The 15358-nt window shown below is 40.3% G+C and overlaps 1 protein-coding gene across 4 annotated transcripts; it reads right to left on the reverse strand.

Moving 5' to 3' along the window:
* Positions 1–2134: 2134 nt before the first annotated feature.
* bend4 (BEN domain containing 4) lies at positions 2135–13440 on the reverse strand. Of its 4 annotated transcripts, none has more exons than XM_025063298.1 (8): positions 13337–13440; positions 12353–12425; positions 9320–10091; positions 5759–6304; positions 5506–5636; positions 4964–4990; positions 4520–4760; positions 2135–3574 (listed from the first exon to the last, which is right to left on the reverse strand). In XM_025063298.1, exons 3-8 carry the CDS (start codon positions 9822–9824, stop codon positions 3342–3344), a joined length of 1683 nt encoding a protein of 560 aa, XP_024919066.1. In that variant the 5' UTR covers positions 9825–10091; positions 12353–12425; positions 13337–13440; the 3' UTR covers positions 2135–3341. The 4 variants fall into 4 exon arrangements, with proteins under 4 accessions (XP_024919066.1, XP_024919065.1, XP_008324741.1 ...); XM_025063297.1 differs by having other exon boundaries at positions 12729–13360; XM_008326519.3 differs by having other exon boundaries at positions 5545–5636; positions 12353–13360.
* Between the last annotated feature and the right edge of the window lie 1918 nt (positions 13441–15358).

The raw sequence follows: 15358 nt of genomic DNA on the forward strand, positions 1-15358 counted from the left end.
TAAAGGTCAACATTCAAACTTCCTGTGTCCTAAAATAGTCCACAATGTCATGTTAAACTCTCAATAACAAAAAAGTGTTGAAGTGCACTAAGAATCTTCACCTGATGGGGAACATGTGAATATTTCTCAACATAAGACAAAAAAAAAAAGAAACAGTTTCAACAAAGTGCTAAAACACTTCAGCATGATCATTTACCAAAACTGCAATCAAATATTCTTGGAAACCACTGTTGATCAAAGGCAACTATACCATACTAACAGTTCTTTCCATTCTGAAAAAGACTTTAAGGTCATCTTGCACCTTTGCTTAGTTTTATTGTAAAATCAGTCATCTTAAAACAAGCAATGACCTATTTCATGCTTTCAATTCTTTAAAAAAAATATGAGAAAGGCAAACACAGACAAAGCCAACATTAAAAAAAAAACAAAAATCTTCAAAAATGAAGAAAAATGCTAAGATCATCTTGCATCTTCTTTAAAAAAAAAATATGAGAAAGGCAAACACAGACAAAGCCAACATTAAAAAAAACAAAAAAAAAAACAATCTTCAAAAATGAAGAAAAATTCATTCAGTCATTTGCCTTAATACTAAGCAATGAGATTTTTTACTTGGTTTAAAGTCAGAAAATGTTGTACTTTTTGGTACTGTCAACCATTGATGCAATGCAGTCATTTTTATTTACACAATGACCAGTTTAAAGATGGCTTCGTGGGTAATTCACTGCATAATACTTGTCCTTTCCAGCCCCCAACACTCTGTAAATGATGTCCAAAAGTTTCATTTCAGGTGACAAAAATGACATGTTTCTGTTTCTTTTTCTTACTTGAGCAGCTCAAAAATGGCCAGTTGATGGCGACATTGGGCTGCTGCTACACCGGAAGTTCATACGTGCACGAGTGCGCGCACATATACACGCTTAAATAATGGACGAGGGTAAATCCGTGCGCTAAATAATAATGTGCCGTCTTCCTCGTTGAAGTGTCATCGTTTCAATTCACTACAAAGCGCAAGAACCGCTTTGAAGCAAACGTTCCCCACAGATCGAGCCGGTTCTTCGCTAACACACGTGGCTAAAGTCGCAACACCCAAAATGTTTGGTCCACTCAAACCAAACGGTTTTAGTGCAGATATTTAGAGGCCAGTAACAAAGCGCTATCTGGTACAATTGAATAACACAGTGACTGAAGCGATACGTGCAGTCCAGACCTTTTCTTTTCTTTTTCTGTGCCTTCACACGGCACCATTTTGCAGCCACCATCCGCCAAGGAAGTACTATAACGTACTTCCGCTGTGAAAGCGCACGGCTGCGCCTCGATATCCAATCACAAGCGTCCTGCACGGCATCTAAAATCTACCTGGTGACAGTGCAGGTTCATTAGTTTGTTAATGAGTAGATACACACGATCACTGTACACTGTTGTCAGTGCAGCTTAAGTAAAATTCCAGCAACTTTTCTACTGAATTATGATGCAAATACTGATCGCATCAAATGTGTGCAAAAGTTTGAGAGATGACCTACATTTAAGATGTGCACAAATGAAGACAAGCCGGACTTAAACACAAAGTCCATGTCTGAACAGAAATTAACAAATAATTTGAATATCTGATTTAGCCGCAGTGAAGGTATAATATAATATAATATAATATAGGAAAAATATTATATTATATTTTATTACATTATTGACTTTTTTTTATAGTTCTATAAAGTAGTTACCAACCGGACAATGTGTACGTTATGCTATCTAGAGTGCCATCTGGTGGACCACAATCCGCAACAGCACATTTAATATAATATATAATATATTTAATATAAATTGCCGTACTTCTAAAGCTACAGTAACGAAAAGTTGTCCCAGAAATATATATAGCTAAAATATAGTTGGAATTGTACAAAAGAAAGCAATAGCATGCTTTAAGCTGCTCTAGCTACCTACCTATATATATATATATATATATACTATATTCAGCCTATGCATATCTGTCCATACATGTATTTAATATTACATGTATATATATACATATATCTATCTATATATAGATATATGTATATATCTATATATATATATAGATATCTATCTATCTATTCAAGTTTCCAACTCCAACATTATTTTCTTTCATTTATTATAAATAAAAAAAACAGTGTAGATCAGTAAAAATCTCACGGATGTTTCACAGTGTTGATAACGGCCACTTTGAGGAGTAAATACACAGCAACGCTTACAGTCTGAACAGCAACATGTCAACAGAATCTCACGGTCTTGAGGTTTCTGTGGCACTTTTTCTACTTGGCTTCTTAAAGAGAGAGAGAGAGAGAGAGAGAGAGAGAGAAACAGCTCACACACTTACTGTAACTTTGTAATACACATTTACACACAACTGTGGTTAAATCTGGTACATTCAGATGTAGAGGAGCGGAAACTGAAATAAAACTCAGGTCATGACCCAGACAACTTCAGAGGCACTGAAAAAAACAATTAAGTAATCGTAAAGAAAATATGTTATAGTAAATGTGCTACTAATCTTAGTGAGTGTGATTATGGGAAAATGAATGCAGATTAGTTTCCTTCTGACAGAAATGTTCTGTTGGTTTCTCGGCCAACTTTCTAAACCTGCGCTAATGGAAGTCTTACTGGTTCCAGGTGATTTGGACCAGAATAGTAAAATAATAGTACTTTAATTTAGGGTAACACACAAGAAAACATTTAACAGAAGACCACACACACCTGACAGCTAAATCATCCAATCACAGCCTCAGCTCAATGGCATGTTCATCAACACTGCAATCTGTAATTATGCTCCAAATGGAAGGTGGATCATTATCCTGTAAACTGGAATAAGATGTAAAAAATTAACAAAACACAGCATTTACGGATGTAAAAAAAAACCCAAAACCAAATCCAAATTTAAAATCAGTTTCTTGTAGGTTCAGAAGACAACTCCAGACTCATTACTTATCTTGATGGGATATTCAGGTTTTACCAGATTTGGTGGCTTCAAATACTCAGTGATTTTTACATTGACACTTGTCAATGCTCAAGACAAGATCAAAATATGATTTATTTTTTGTTAACCTTGTGCAAGGTTTGATTCTGTTTCTGTTTTCAAAAACCAAAATTTAAAACATACCAGAATAAAATATTTATTAATGATAAAAAATAAAAAGGCACAAAACTATTTGAAAAGAGGAGCAAAGTTGTTTTTCTAACTTCCTCTGGAATGTTTTCTTCACTGTGTAAAGTGACAGGATCAGGTCAGTGACTTAAGATATGTTTGTTTTACAGCTACATTACTGCCATTTGCTTCCACATTTATTTATTCTTTTATTTATTAATCTGTAACTTCAGTCTGATTGGCCATTCTGACAGTTCTTCAGATACAGTTCATCTTGTGACGCGTGACCATCAAATCCGTCCATGTAGAGGCTGCTGGTGCTGCTGCTGCTGCTGCCCAGGAATGTTCCAACGGCCCGGCCTTGACGAGCGTGACCCACAGCGTCACTGAAGACTTTGTTGATCTGCTCCTCTGAAGGCATCCACCAATCTGGGTTAGAGGCACAGTGCATACGGATGAACTCTGACGAGGAGATGGGGAATATAAAAAAGATGAAAGGAATCAAGAAGGTTTTCTGCAAAGGACTTTCATTTTAAATGTCTCTACCTAATCAGCTAATAATTAATTAGTCAACTCAAAAAGACAGAAAGAGAAAGGTAAAAGTTAGCCTAATGAGATAAAGTTGGTAAACCAAAAAATGCAAAGAAAGAAAAAAGTCAAAGTATTATCAAAATTCCTAAAAGCTAGCCAAAAACGTTACCAAAGACTGCTTCTAGGTAACCAAATACTTAAAAGCAGAGGGCCCCAACCCCTGGTACGGGGTCCGGTGCCAGTCCTTAGGTCATTTGGTACTGGGCCGCAGTGGGACACTGTGGGAAAAAATGTACTTCAGTTTTACTAATTTACTTCAATCAAAAAGAATCCAGTCATATCCCTTTACTTTTTTCATTCAAAGATAATCTGTCAATGTTTCAGAACAAGGTCATTCAGACTCTGATACTAACAGAATAAAGACTTTATTTTGAAAATTTAATGATGCTTTAACAATGGCGCAGAATTACCAGTCTGCAGTAACGGCTGAAACTGTCCAACCCGTCCTTAGTACAAAAAGGTTGGGGACCACTGCTTTAAAGAACAACAAAATAAGACCGTATACAGCGAAACAGTTAAAAGTAGCCATGGTTTACCTATAAAGCTCACTAATAACCTTAGGTTTTAAATAAAACATACCAAAAACAGCTAAAAACTAAACCAGAAAAGAAGCGAAAGTGAGTAAAGGTAAGAACAAAGAATTGGAGCTCTCTGAAAACCAATCACAGATCATCACGTCACCCAACAATGTAGCAAAAATTGCTACATTTAGCCAAACAATAGGCTACAATTAGCCAAGAGAAAAGATCAGTTTGGCAAAGAACAAATCACAGAATTTGCATAAATACTACTTCAGATATACTTCAGACACTGTACCTCTCAGACAGCTGACTTTTACTGGGTTCAGGGGCCTCCTCTCCAGGCCCGGCTCCCCTGAGTGGACTGAACGTTTCCTTTTACCCAAACCACAGGAGAACTTGAGCTCATCTGTGGTGAAGATGTACCGAATCAGGTAACGCAGCAGCCGTCGACCGTCTTTCTTGGAGGAGTTGACGGCTTCGTCCCACTGCTTATTAGTGATGAAGAGAGGATAATTCTCCAGGAGCTGTTTACTGCCCTGCAGGGGCCAGAACCAGTGGCGTGAGCAAAAGGTCAAGGAGAGCATGTGATTTAACAGCAGCAGAGATTAGCTGCTAATCTAACATCATCATGCAGCCTCACAGTCTCATTACTTCAAATTATCCTGCTGCATATTTGACTGTAACATTTGATCTCATTGTGCTCTGCTTTTTTTTAAATTATTCTTTTGTGAATACCAACCTCAAAGACTGGCTGTTGTTCTTCCTCCTGTAGAAAAAACAAGAATCCAAAAGAAATTCTTACTTAAATGTTTACTTTACAGATGTTTAGAACAAAAAGCAAAAGGTATAAGGCTATTTTATTTGTTTAATTTTTTTTTACCGTGAATGTATTAAGCACAGGCACTGATTTTTGCTATTTCTTTAGATTTACAAAAGCAAATGTCTGTTATAATAAATATTTATTATTTGCTAGGATACTGTACTGTAGTACACACAACTTTAATGTTTTTGGCCATGTTTCTCACATAAGTTTAAAATGTTTGTTTACTACATTGTTCATCAAAGTATTACAGGATAGCCAAATGCTAATTAATTAAAGATAATCATAAGAAAGCTAAAAGTTAACAATAGTTGCATGACCATAACATAATTTAACAGAACTAGCGTCAAATAAGCCAAAGGAAAGTTGTGTGAACCGAGACATAGCTTGGTCATAGCCTAGAAAAAAAAATGAAAGAATAATCCTAAGGTTATTCTTAAGGTAGAAAAATCTAACTTAACCACTGTTGATATACTGGTCCAAGAGCTGTGCCTCTTCACCTCTGTGAGCTGCTCCTCCGTCAGTGGCTGGATCAGCTGGTTGTGAAAATCTAGAACAGTCTTGAAGTAGTCAAGAACATTTTGGCAGGGAACTGTTGTAAAACACAAACACAGCAACATGTGGACAATATTAACACATACACACACACACATGTTACTAACAACTGTACGACGGTATTAGAATTTGGTGGTGATGCTCTTTCTGTATCTGCACCTGGAACGCTCTCCAGCTTGTTTCGCAGCTCCTCGTTCTCCTGCTGCAGAGACAACACCTCCTGCTCAAGCTCCAGGCAGCGTGGGCAGCAGCTTTCCTCCTCTTCCTCCTCCTCCTCAGGCAACGTGGATGACGGATGGCCATACGAGTCGGACGGAGTCGGAGAACCCCAACCCCCCAGACCTGAACCGGGCTCACCTGACGGACACTTAACATCCTCCGGAGCTGCAGACAGATGCTGCTGTTTCTGCCGAGTACCTGTGAGGAGATAGTTCTGTAGGGAGTCTGTGAAGATACGAAGAACAGCAGAGGTCTGTTGTTGGTTCAGATGGCTTTGTTGGACCCCCTCCTCCTCCTCTGGGTCTGTGCTTGATGAACTTTCTTCTGGTTTGAGTCTGCCGGCTGTGGAGCAGGGAAGGCCTTGAGCTTCCTCCAGCTTGATGTTGGAGGGCAGGGAGGATGAAGGCTCCAGGAGTCGGCCGTGGTTGAGGAGGCTGAGGACTCGGCTGCACTGCTGTGCAAAGGCATCGAGAATGAGACGGTTCTCTGCGGCAGGGAGAAGAAAAGGAGACATTACTCACTGTGAAAGGAAGAATCACATCCATTTACAGGGTTAATGTGGTCCATATGTCTGATTGTTAGTCTATCTATCCATCCATCCATCCATCTATCAATCGATCCATCAATCATCCATCCATCCATCCATCCATCCATCCATCCATCTATCTATCTATCAATCGATCCATCAATCATCCATCCATCCATCCACAGTCTGCAGTACAGACACATCTGCAGTATAGTGATGAAGAAAATGTGATTGATTTTTCTAAGCTTCAATAGTTTTAGATTCTCTCTTCATCCATCACAGTCTGCAGTAAAGACACATCTGCAGTATAGTGATGAAGAAAATGTGATTGATTTTTCTAAGCTTCAATAGTTTTAGATTCTCTCTCTCTGTCTCTCTGCTGTCAGCTGTATTATGTGGATTCGTTCAGATGTGGATGATAAAACCGTAAAGTCACAGTTTGTCCAAAGATGAGGTGTGTGTATCCCATTGTCCATTAAACGTGTCCGTGTCCTTTTATAGTTACAGTCTGAGGTGTCCTATTGTCCATTAAACATGCCCGTGTCCTTTTATAGTTACAGTCTGAGCCTGTCTGACTCTCAGACACACACACACACACGATCGGTCAGACGTGTCTATCAGGCCACTGCAGATGTGTCGCAGCATTTATTAATATTCGTGCAGTCTGTGTTTACCCGTGGAGATGTATCTGATATCATTTGCCCTCTCCCTCCTCACCCATCTCACCCCCCTTCCCCCCTCATTGCCACTTCAAGCCACGAGAGAGGGCCTCATAAAATTTCATTAAAAAACAACACGCTCTGCACAGGCAAATTTATGAGGCCCATTTATTTTAATCACAACTCTTTGGGAACAGCTTTTCAAAGCAATTTGTGTTATTGCATTCTGAAGTGATGTGTCTCTGCTGCTGCTCTGCACACAAAGGACATTGTGTCTTGTTGTTGTTTGTCTTCAGGTGATATATTTTTTTTTTGGTTGCTCATTTTTTCAGATGCCGTTTGCATCCAGGTTCGTGCAGACAAATATTTTATTTGAATCCTTAATTTGAAGAAAATATTCTGCACAGAAATCTGCGTCCAAGTACCAAATTAAATGGCATCAAAAGGGACATCAGCAAAGACGGAGAGTGGCCATGACAACAACTGCTGGTTAGCGAGACTAATAACCAACAATAAAGACTGATGTCAGATCCATTAGATACGAATTTATTTCTCAACATTTCTCTGGGGGATTTTTCTGGGGGAAAAAATATAGAAACTATTAAAACTTAATGATGTGATTCCATTAGTTAGCCTTAAAAAACCTCTGTTTTATACACAATACGTCATGTTATGTATGTGTCATGTATCTGGACACATGGCATACGCCTCTAAAACATATCAAAATAAAAGTCTTTGAAGAGCATCTTTGGAATCAGCGAAAGCTAACTTACACTCAAACCTATGGCCCATCTAGACCAGACCTGAGCAAACAGCCTGTGGGCCAGACACGGGCCAAAACTGGTACAATGTATGGTAAACACTGATTTAATTCCTTCTGTTTCATGCATTGCAATTAATTGATTGTAATTTCAGGTAATGCCACTAAATGACAGCATTCTTTCAAAGTTTAGCCTTGTACATTTGATTCATATTTGATTCTTTGAAGGTTTAGCCTTGTACATTTGATTCATATTATTTCACCCAAACATGCTACATCCAACCCATACGGAACCTCATTTAGGCCAGTGACCCAAAAAGGAAAATTTCAGGTCAAAACATCAACGTCAAAACAGACGGACCATCCATTAGCACCAGGGATTTAACCACCAAACTTCTGGATGTGAGTTAGAGATAGAACTAACTACTCTCTTTCTCGACAGCCGGTCTATGAGCTGTATCCTCGTGTAGTCAGGAGGTGACTGGGTGTGTTCAGTTGATAATGCACGGGTCATTATCACCCAAGCGTGGGAAATGAAGTCAGGTAAAAAGCTTTTATGGCCCATTCACAGACATGTGCTCATTCAAAGGGACCCGCCATCGTCTGTAAAGCCAAATTATGTGGCATCATATTTAGCCTGTGCGTCCAACAGCCATAATATGTAATGATCTAATTAGGAGAAGATAAGCAAATGTTTGGACCTCACTTTTTAAGCCAGCAAAATTCTTCATTTTGGAGCTGTTCCTCAAGAACCACACTAGTCTTTTAAGCTTAAGTGAAGACATCGTTCTTCTACTGCAGGATATTTGATTTTAACACACCAGCCTTGGGTTCACACTGAGACATTGTCTAAGTGTAACTAGCAGGACTGGTTCTTATACCCCTGAAAACAAAACGCTAGCAGGACTGAGCCTGGTTCTTATACCCCTGAAAACAAAACACTTGTTTCGCAGCTATTAAATGCAATATACTGAAAATTCATACCTAAAGTCAGTGTAGGTTAAACAATTAACCCAACCCTTCATGTTTTTAGATGGTGTGGGAACCAGAGGACACAGAAACCCATGCGTACACAAGGACAAACAAACTCCATACCCAAACACCTGATCAGTTATCACTGGAGCTCGAACCAGTGACCTTCTTGCTTCTTGTAGTAACCACATCTAACCACTTATTTAGACTCTCCTGTGAGGACCACAGTAACTTACTTTAACAAAAGTAACATCTTTCTTTTCAGTTTGAAAATCCAAATCGTTTTCAATTGGCTGAATGAGTATTTGCAGTAACAACATGGCCACTATGTGTGTGTTACTGACACAGACCTATAGATTATCCAGTGTCATTTTTTGCACATGCACACTGGAGCTTCAGACCTGACTGCTCCGGTTGCAGCAGCAGATCAATCACTGCTGATGTAGAGAGAGAAAAAAAAGAGCTTCTTCAGTGAGCGGACTGTAATCAGGAAAATGGCAAAGTGAGGGTTGAGGGGGAGATTTCACTCTGATGACTAGACTGTCTGTGTTTGTGAGTGAGTGTTTTGTAAGTTTGAAACCCACCTGAGCTGATACCGAGGCTGCAGTCTGGAGAGATTCTGTTCTCTGCCCCACCTCCACCACCGCTGCGGTTGCGCCGAGGTTGCGCACCGACAGACGCTGCTGGTGCTGGAGCTGGTGCTGGTGCTGAGGTGGATGTCGGGACCCTGTTGCTACTGCTGATGCTGCTGCTGCTGGGCCTGGTCTCACATGGAAAACAATGCTGCTGCTGCTGTTGGCTGCTGCTAATGATGGAGGCGCTCGTTTGATGGAGCGACCGCTGCTGCTGCTGGTGATGATGGTGATGGTGATTGAGCGGTTGGAAATGATGAGGCTGATCTGGGTGGAAAGTGTAATGATGTCCGTCTCCAAACAGAGGGAACTCCACCAAAGCAGAGCCGTCGAAGCGCGTCTTCACGGCCGGACGTCTGCCCTGGAACATCTTCAGTCCGCCGTATGAAGCCCGCTCCTGGCGGTACATCTTGGGGGCGCAGGGCCCTTCATCCGCTGGCTGCATCTGTCCCTCCATCCTTCCAGCAGCTCTGTCTGTGTCTGAGTGAGTGTGCGTGTGTAAATGAAGGCTGGACTACTGACAATGCTGTGCTCCAATCCCCTGACAACGACCCTCCTCCTGAGAATGAACACAGGCGGGACTTGTGCGCCACTTTGTGCGCCAGCATTCATCAGTAGCTGCTACAGTCACACAGAGAAGAACGGAGAGATACAGCAACAGCCCAATAATATAACTGTGGAACAATCTACCAGCAGTGAGACAGGGGCCATCTTGCCGCCGGGGCTGAAAGTAAAGGAACATTGACACACAAATTTAATGAGCACACCGAAAAATACATTAAAAATTCAATTCAATTAAAAAAAAAAACGAACAAAAAACACGGAGTCAAATCATAATGCAGATACACAGTGGGAAGTTACGTATTTTCTTTTTTAATTAGTTAAGAAAAAGTAAGCGAAAATAACTAGAAATACTCATTGTCATTTCAAAACAGACGAAAGCAGTCAGCAGGACTGCCGAAAATAAAGTAAAATAAATAAAAAATAACTAAAATCAGCAGAAAAGAGTGTATGTTAAGATATTATAAATAAATTTATCCAGTCTTTACAATATATTCATTATATTAAGTTTCCATATCTATTTATACTGTTTTTAAATGTTGTACTAAAAGGAGAAGTACTGAAGAAAGGTTGAGAATGGTTGAAAAGAAGAGAAGTCAAGAGAGTCAAAAATAAAATAGTAGGTCCTGAAAAAGGTAATGGTGTCTGATGAGAGTTCAGGGACCGGTCAGACCTTCCTACTACAAACTAATAGTGTCTAATGTGAGGTCAGGAACCGTTTAGACGTAAATCTGTTAGTGTCTGATGTGAGGTCTGGAACCATTTAGACGTTTGTGAATGGTTGAAAAACTGTGATTGAGAGAGTCAAAAATAGAATAGTAGGTCCTGAAATGGGTAATGGTGTCTGATGAGAGGTCAGGGACCGTCTAGATGTAAATCTATTAGTGTCTGAGTCATTGTCTGTGCCTTCAGTAAATGGACTGAAATTCATTCAACTGCTAATGCCAATGCCATGCTTATTTGAGAAATGCTGCAAAAACAAAAGAACAGATTGAATCTGCCAAAGCTCTCTCTATCCCACAGAAGCCTGGACATGACCAGAAGATTCAGGTTGGCGACTTAGTGTTCCTAAAAGCTACACAGAGAACTAAGTGGTCTGACCCACAGTGGAACGGCCCCTACAAGGTCCAAGAGCCCAAGAAGCTGAACTACGGACACACACTAGTGCTGAAGTCTGGCTACAAAGGGGATATACACATTAGGTGTATGCAGTGAACACAGCTGTCACTATACCAGTCATCGTCTCAACCCCGGTGAAGAAATCAACGGGTAGAGCACACCCTAGTGTGTATTAGAAATGGCTCCTTGGCATCCTTTCCGGCAACCAGGACTGTGTGGAATAAGAGGGACATTATCATCAAGATTAATTTAATTACATTAAAATAAAATGTATTAAAAATTTAAAGGTATCGATTTTAACTCCCACACGGATAAACCCTTGCAATAACAGTAAGATTACGGAAGTACAGTTTAACGTAAATATCCAACGTTACAAAATCAAAAGAACAACCGTTAAAACGTCAGTTCAAAAAAATGTTATCGCTTGTTCACCACTAGTAGAAACCTATGACACCACTAGGGGGCGTCAAACGTACATGTTTATAAGTAGAGCGAGCGGAACCTCGTTTCACCGACATGTTTGTGGTTTTTCTGTTTATTCTCCCTTTCATCAGTTCAAAGAGAGCAGAAACACTCTGATGCCAGCACCAACATGGCCGGGGGCCAACGATGAAAGGCTGAAGAGGTGCATAAAGGTTGGAAATGAAAAGGTATATAAAGCTGAAAACGAAGGAGCGTGAAGAAATGAAATGTCACTTAGTGGCTATGGAATTTATTCTGCGGTGGGATCTGTTTAATGAGGCTCTTTGTGAACTATTTGCCACAAAACACAGAGCTTGACTTTGGTTTGTTTATGGTGAACTCACATCTGGGTTCTTAGAAAGAGAGGACAGAAAGGTCATTCAAATGTTACACTTTATAGGTGGCATTTTATTAAACTTTGGGGTCATATTGGAAATATTTTGAGTGGTGTTAGAAACTATTGGACTTTTCTTTACCACCTCTGAAAATATTTTTTTCTTTGAGTTTGACAAACATTAAAAAACAACAGAACAAGCCTACGTTGTTCCTAGTTTAATTCTAACAGGTTCATCAGACTAGAATTCAACCAAGGCCAAACTCTGTACACTAACACACACACAAACACAGAGGGGGGAGGAGGAGAGAGAGAGAGAGAGAGAGGGGGTGTATGTGACAGCTGTATTTAACTAAAGCCATAGGATTTCCATCCCACTCGTACCAATAGAGGGAGCTAAAGTGCCACTAGTTGTACAAGTACCACAGTTTGAGAACCACTGCATTCCGATATATAATCATAATCATGTACATATTGCTACAGACGATGAAATTAAATGAAATGTGTACCCATTAGCCCAGGAAATAGGGAAAAGGTTTTGGCGGTTACTCCATAAACCGTGGCAGTGGACCATCAACCTTCCTAAAAGACACAAATACACAATTATAAATGACATGCATGGTACGGAATAGAACATAATGTCACGTGACAAAAAACGTTTTAACAAGACGTAGTCCATTGTTAAAAAATGCCAAGAAGTCGGCCTTTGTTCACATCTATAAATACCTGTAAATACATTTAAAAAATACATATTTATCCAATTTTTGACACAAAAAACGACATGTAAAAAAGCCAAACAAATATTACTCCGGGAGCCGTTCATTGTTTTGTCCAGAAAGGTACTGGAACAACAACTGAAACGGAACTCCTCAGGTTCGAACCTACCTCATATATACACTGTAACGTACTGTTTATTAATTAATTAAATACGTGTTTACGTTAGTAAATGATGTTTCCGGTTGTCTAACTTTGCTTCACTCGGTCTGTAGGAATAGAAAAAAGAGGAGAAAACGCGTTTCCTTTATGGCCTAAAAGCAAATAATGACTTTACGCACAACCGCCCACTGTGAACGCGCACGTCATCTTCTATGGGGCAGCGTGAACACGCGCGTAAAATTCAGCATTACAAAACTCGGGTCGGTTGTGGAGAGGGGGCACTGCGACTTCAGCAACTTCTGCACCGACACTGTGGGTTTTCCAGTTCTCCGGAGAAACTCGGACACTATGGTTCTGCTTCTAATGGGTCAGGATCTGAAGAAAGTTCTGGGCGCACTTTTCTTCTGCCTTTAACTGTAGGATTTTCTCATGCAAACTTTGGCAATGGTTTGTTTTTGTGCATAAAGGCGGTTTGGGAAGCAGAGAAGATGAATGTGACTTAACTTTGCGCCTTTGGAGCCAGACATTCAGAACTTATTTTACCATCTACATGTCCATGAAGAGTCCGTAACTCGGACTGACCACACACACTCACTCACTCACACAGTCAAACTCACGTCGGCTGCTGGAGCCCGCAGAAGCCCGGCGGCTCCTGGGATGATGGAGCGCCTGCTGAGCTGCCTGATGCTCGGATATCTGACCTGGAATCTGCGCATATCGGACGCACAGGGGGAATACTGCCACGGCTGGCTGGACATCAATGGGAATTACCACGATGGTTTCCAGTGTCCGGAGGACTTTGACACCGCGGACGCCACAGTGTGCTGCGGCTCCTGCGCCCTGCGTTACTGCTGCGCGGCCGTGGACGCGCGTCTGGATCAGGGAAGCTGCACCAACGACCGGGAGGTGGAGAACACAGAGTTTGCTGCCCGTAAGTTTATACGTTTAAAAAAAAACCAAAACATTTATTTTAAAACATCACAAACTGTACATTTCTTATGCTGTATTATCCTAAATAAGTTTATACTTTACACAGAGTAAGTGTTTCAATGGAGCTTCTTTAAACTAAAACAAATATATATACAGTATATAACGAGATCTTCTGTGGTTTGGCGGTTTTCTGACATAAACCCGGGTATTTTATAGATTCAAGATAGAATAGATTGTCTTAGACAGGAGTTTTGTGCGGGGAAGTAATGAACGTTGACGGTCTCCATGGAGACAGTTTTCCCCGAGTTCTGAGGTTTGTTTTTATTGATATTAGAATCGGAGGAATTGACGACCACTGTTCTGATGGGAGCTGCTTGAGATTTTCTTCTCAGAATCTTCTCACATTTTTCTTTCTGGCAAGCTCCTTTCTTGTTCCCACTTACTCTGTGCGGTATGTACAGATACAGCTCCACATCATTACACTCCCATCTCTGGGTCTTACTGTGGGGACAGTGCTCTTTGTGATGACGCCTCTCCCTTACTCTAAACGACAGGTCCATAGTCAAAACAGTCAAAAAGTTAACCTAACTGTACTCTTGACTGTACTCAGTGTATACTGATAATACAAATTATACATATATATAACAATATATACATATGTATATATGTATACATATACAGTATATGAATATAAATTCGGTTTCTAGTAGTTAACCTAATGATGTCGAGCACTTAATTTAGCAATTTCTCAAGTGCGCCAAGGTAAAAGAGCCGCACATTCCTGCCCAAAACGTAAACATATCCAGTTACTGCGTCTTGAAGGTGTTCTACACTCTGGGGGAAAGTGCTGTTTATTTATTTAGGGGGGGAAATAGGAAATGATGTGAACACGGAGCTAATATGAGCTGAACTGCTTGGGAATTTGAAAGAAAACTGGTCAAGGTTTGGGGTTAAGTGAACAATTATTGAGCGATTTCAAAGCTGCTGGATGAGCTGCTGATACGGATCTGAAGGGAGTCCAGGAGATAAAATCAGAAGTCTGAAACTGGACACTAAGTCACACTGGATAGACATTTAGCAAACATACATATATATTTCTGAAATGTTCTTTTCTTTTTCAAATGTTTTTCAGCTGTATCTTTAGCTAACCTTTAGCTTTACCCCTGCTTTAGCTTTTGGTTATCTTTTTGACTTTTTTCTTGCACTTGTAGCTTAACTTTTTAGTTTTAGGGATTTTTTTTAAGGACCTACAATTTTCCCCCCGACAACCAATATGGGGTCACCACAGCAGTATTTGCAAGTGTTTTGGAGACTGAGGCACCGTTCACTTCACCAGGTAACAGAGAATAAATCACTGTACCGTTCTGTCTCCAGTCAGGGTCTCGAGCAGTAACTGAACATAAAGTGGAGCCAGGTTTGTTATTTTCAGTCACATATGCGCTGTAGGACTGTTCCTCAAACACAGGTGGGTTGTCGTTGATGTCAGCTACAGATAAGTGAACAGTTTTAGAGGAGGACAGAGGAGGAGAGCCCTCGTCAGTAGCACTGATTGTAATGTTGTAATCAGACACTAGTTCACGGTCCAGTTGCTCAGTTGTTATTAAAGAATAATAATTTTTAATAGAAGGAACTAACTTAAATGGGAGCTCATGCTGAATATAGCAGCGGACCTGTCTGTTCTTCTCAGAGTCTCTGTCCTGAACATTAAT

Source organism: Cynoglossus semilaevis, chromosome 15 (assembly GCF_000523025.1).
Source record: "Cynoglossus semilaevis isolate Cse_v1.0 chromosome 15, Cse_v1.0, whole genome shotgun sequence".
In the NCBI taxonomy this organism is placed as follows: domain Eukaryota; kingdom Metazoa; phylum Chordata; class Actinopteri; order Pleuronectiformes; family Cynoglossidae; genus Cynoglossus; species Cynoglossus semilaevis.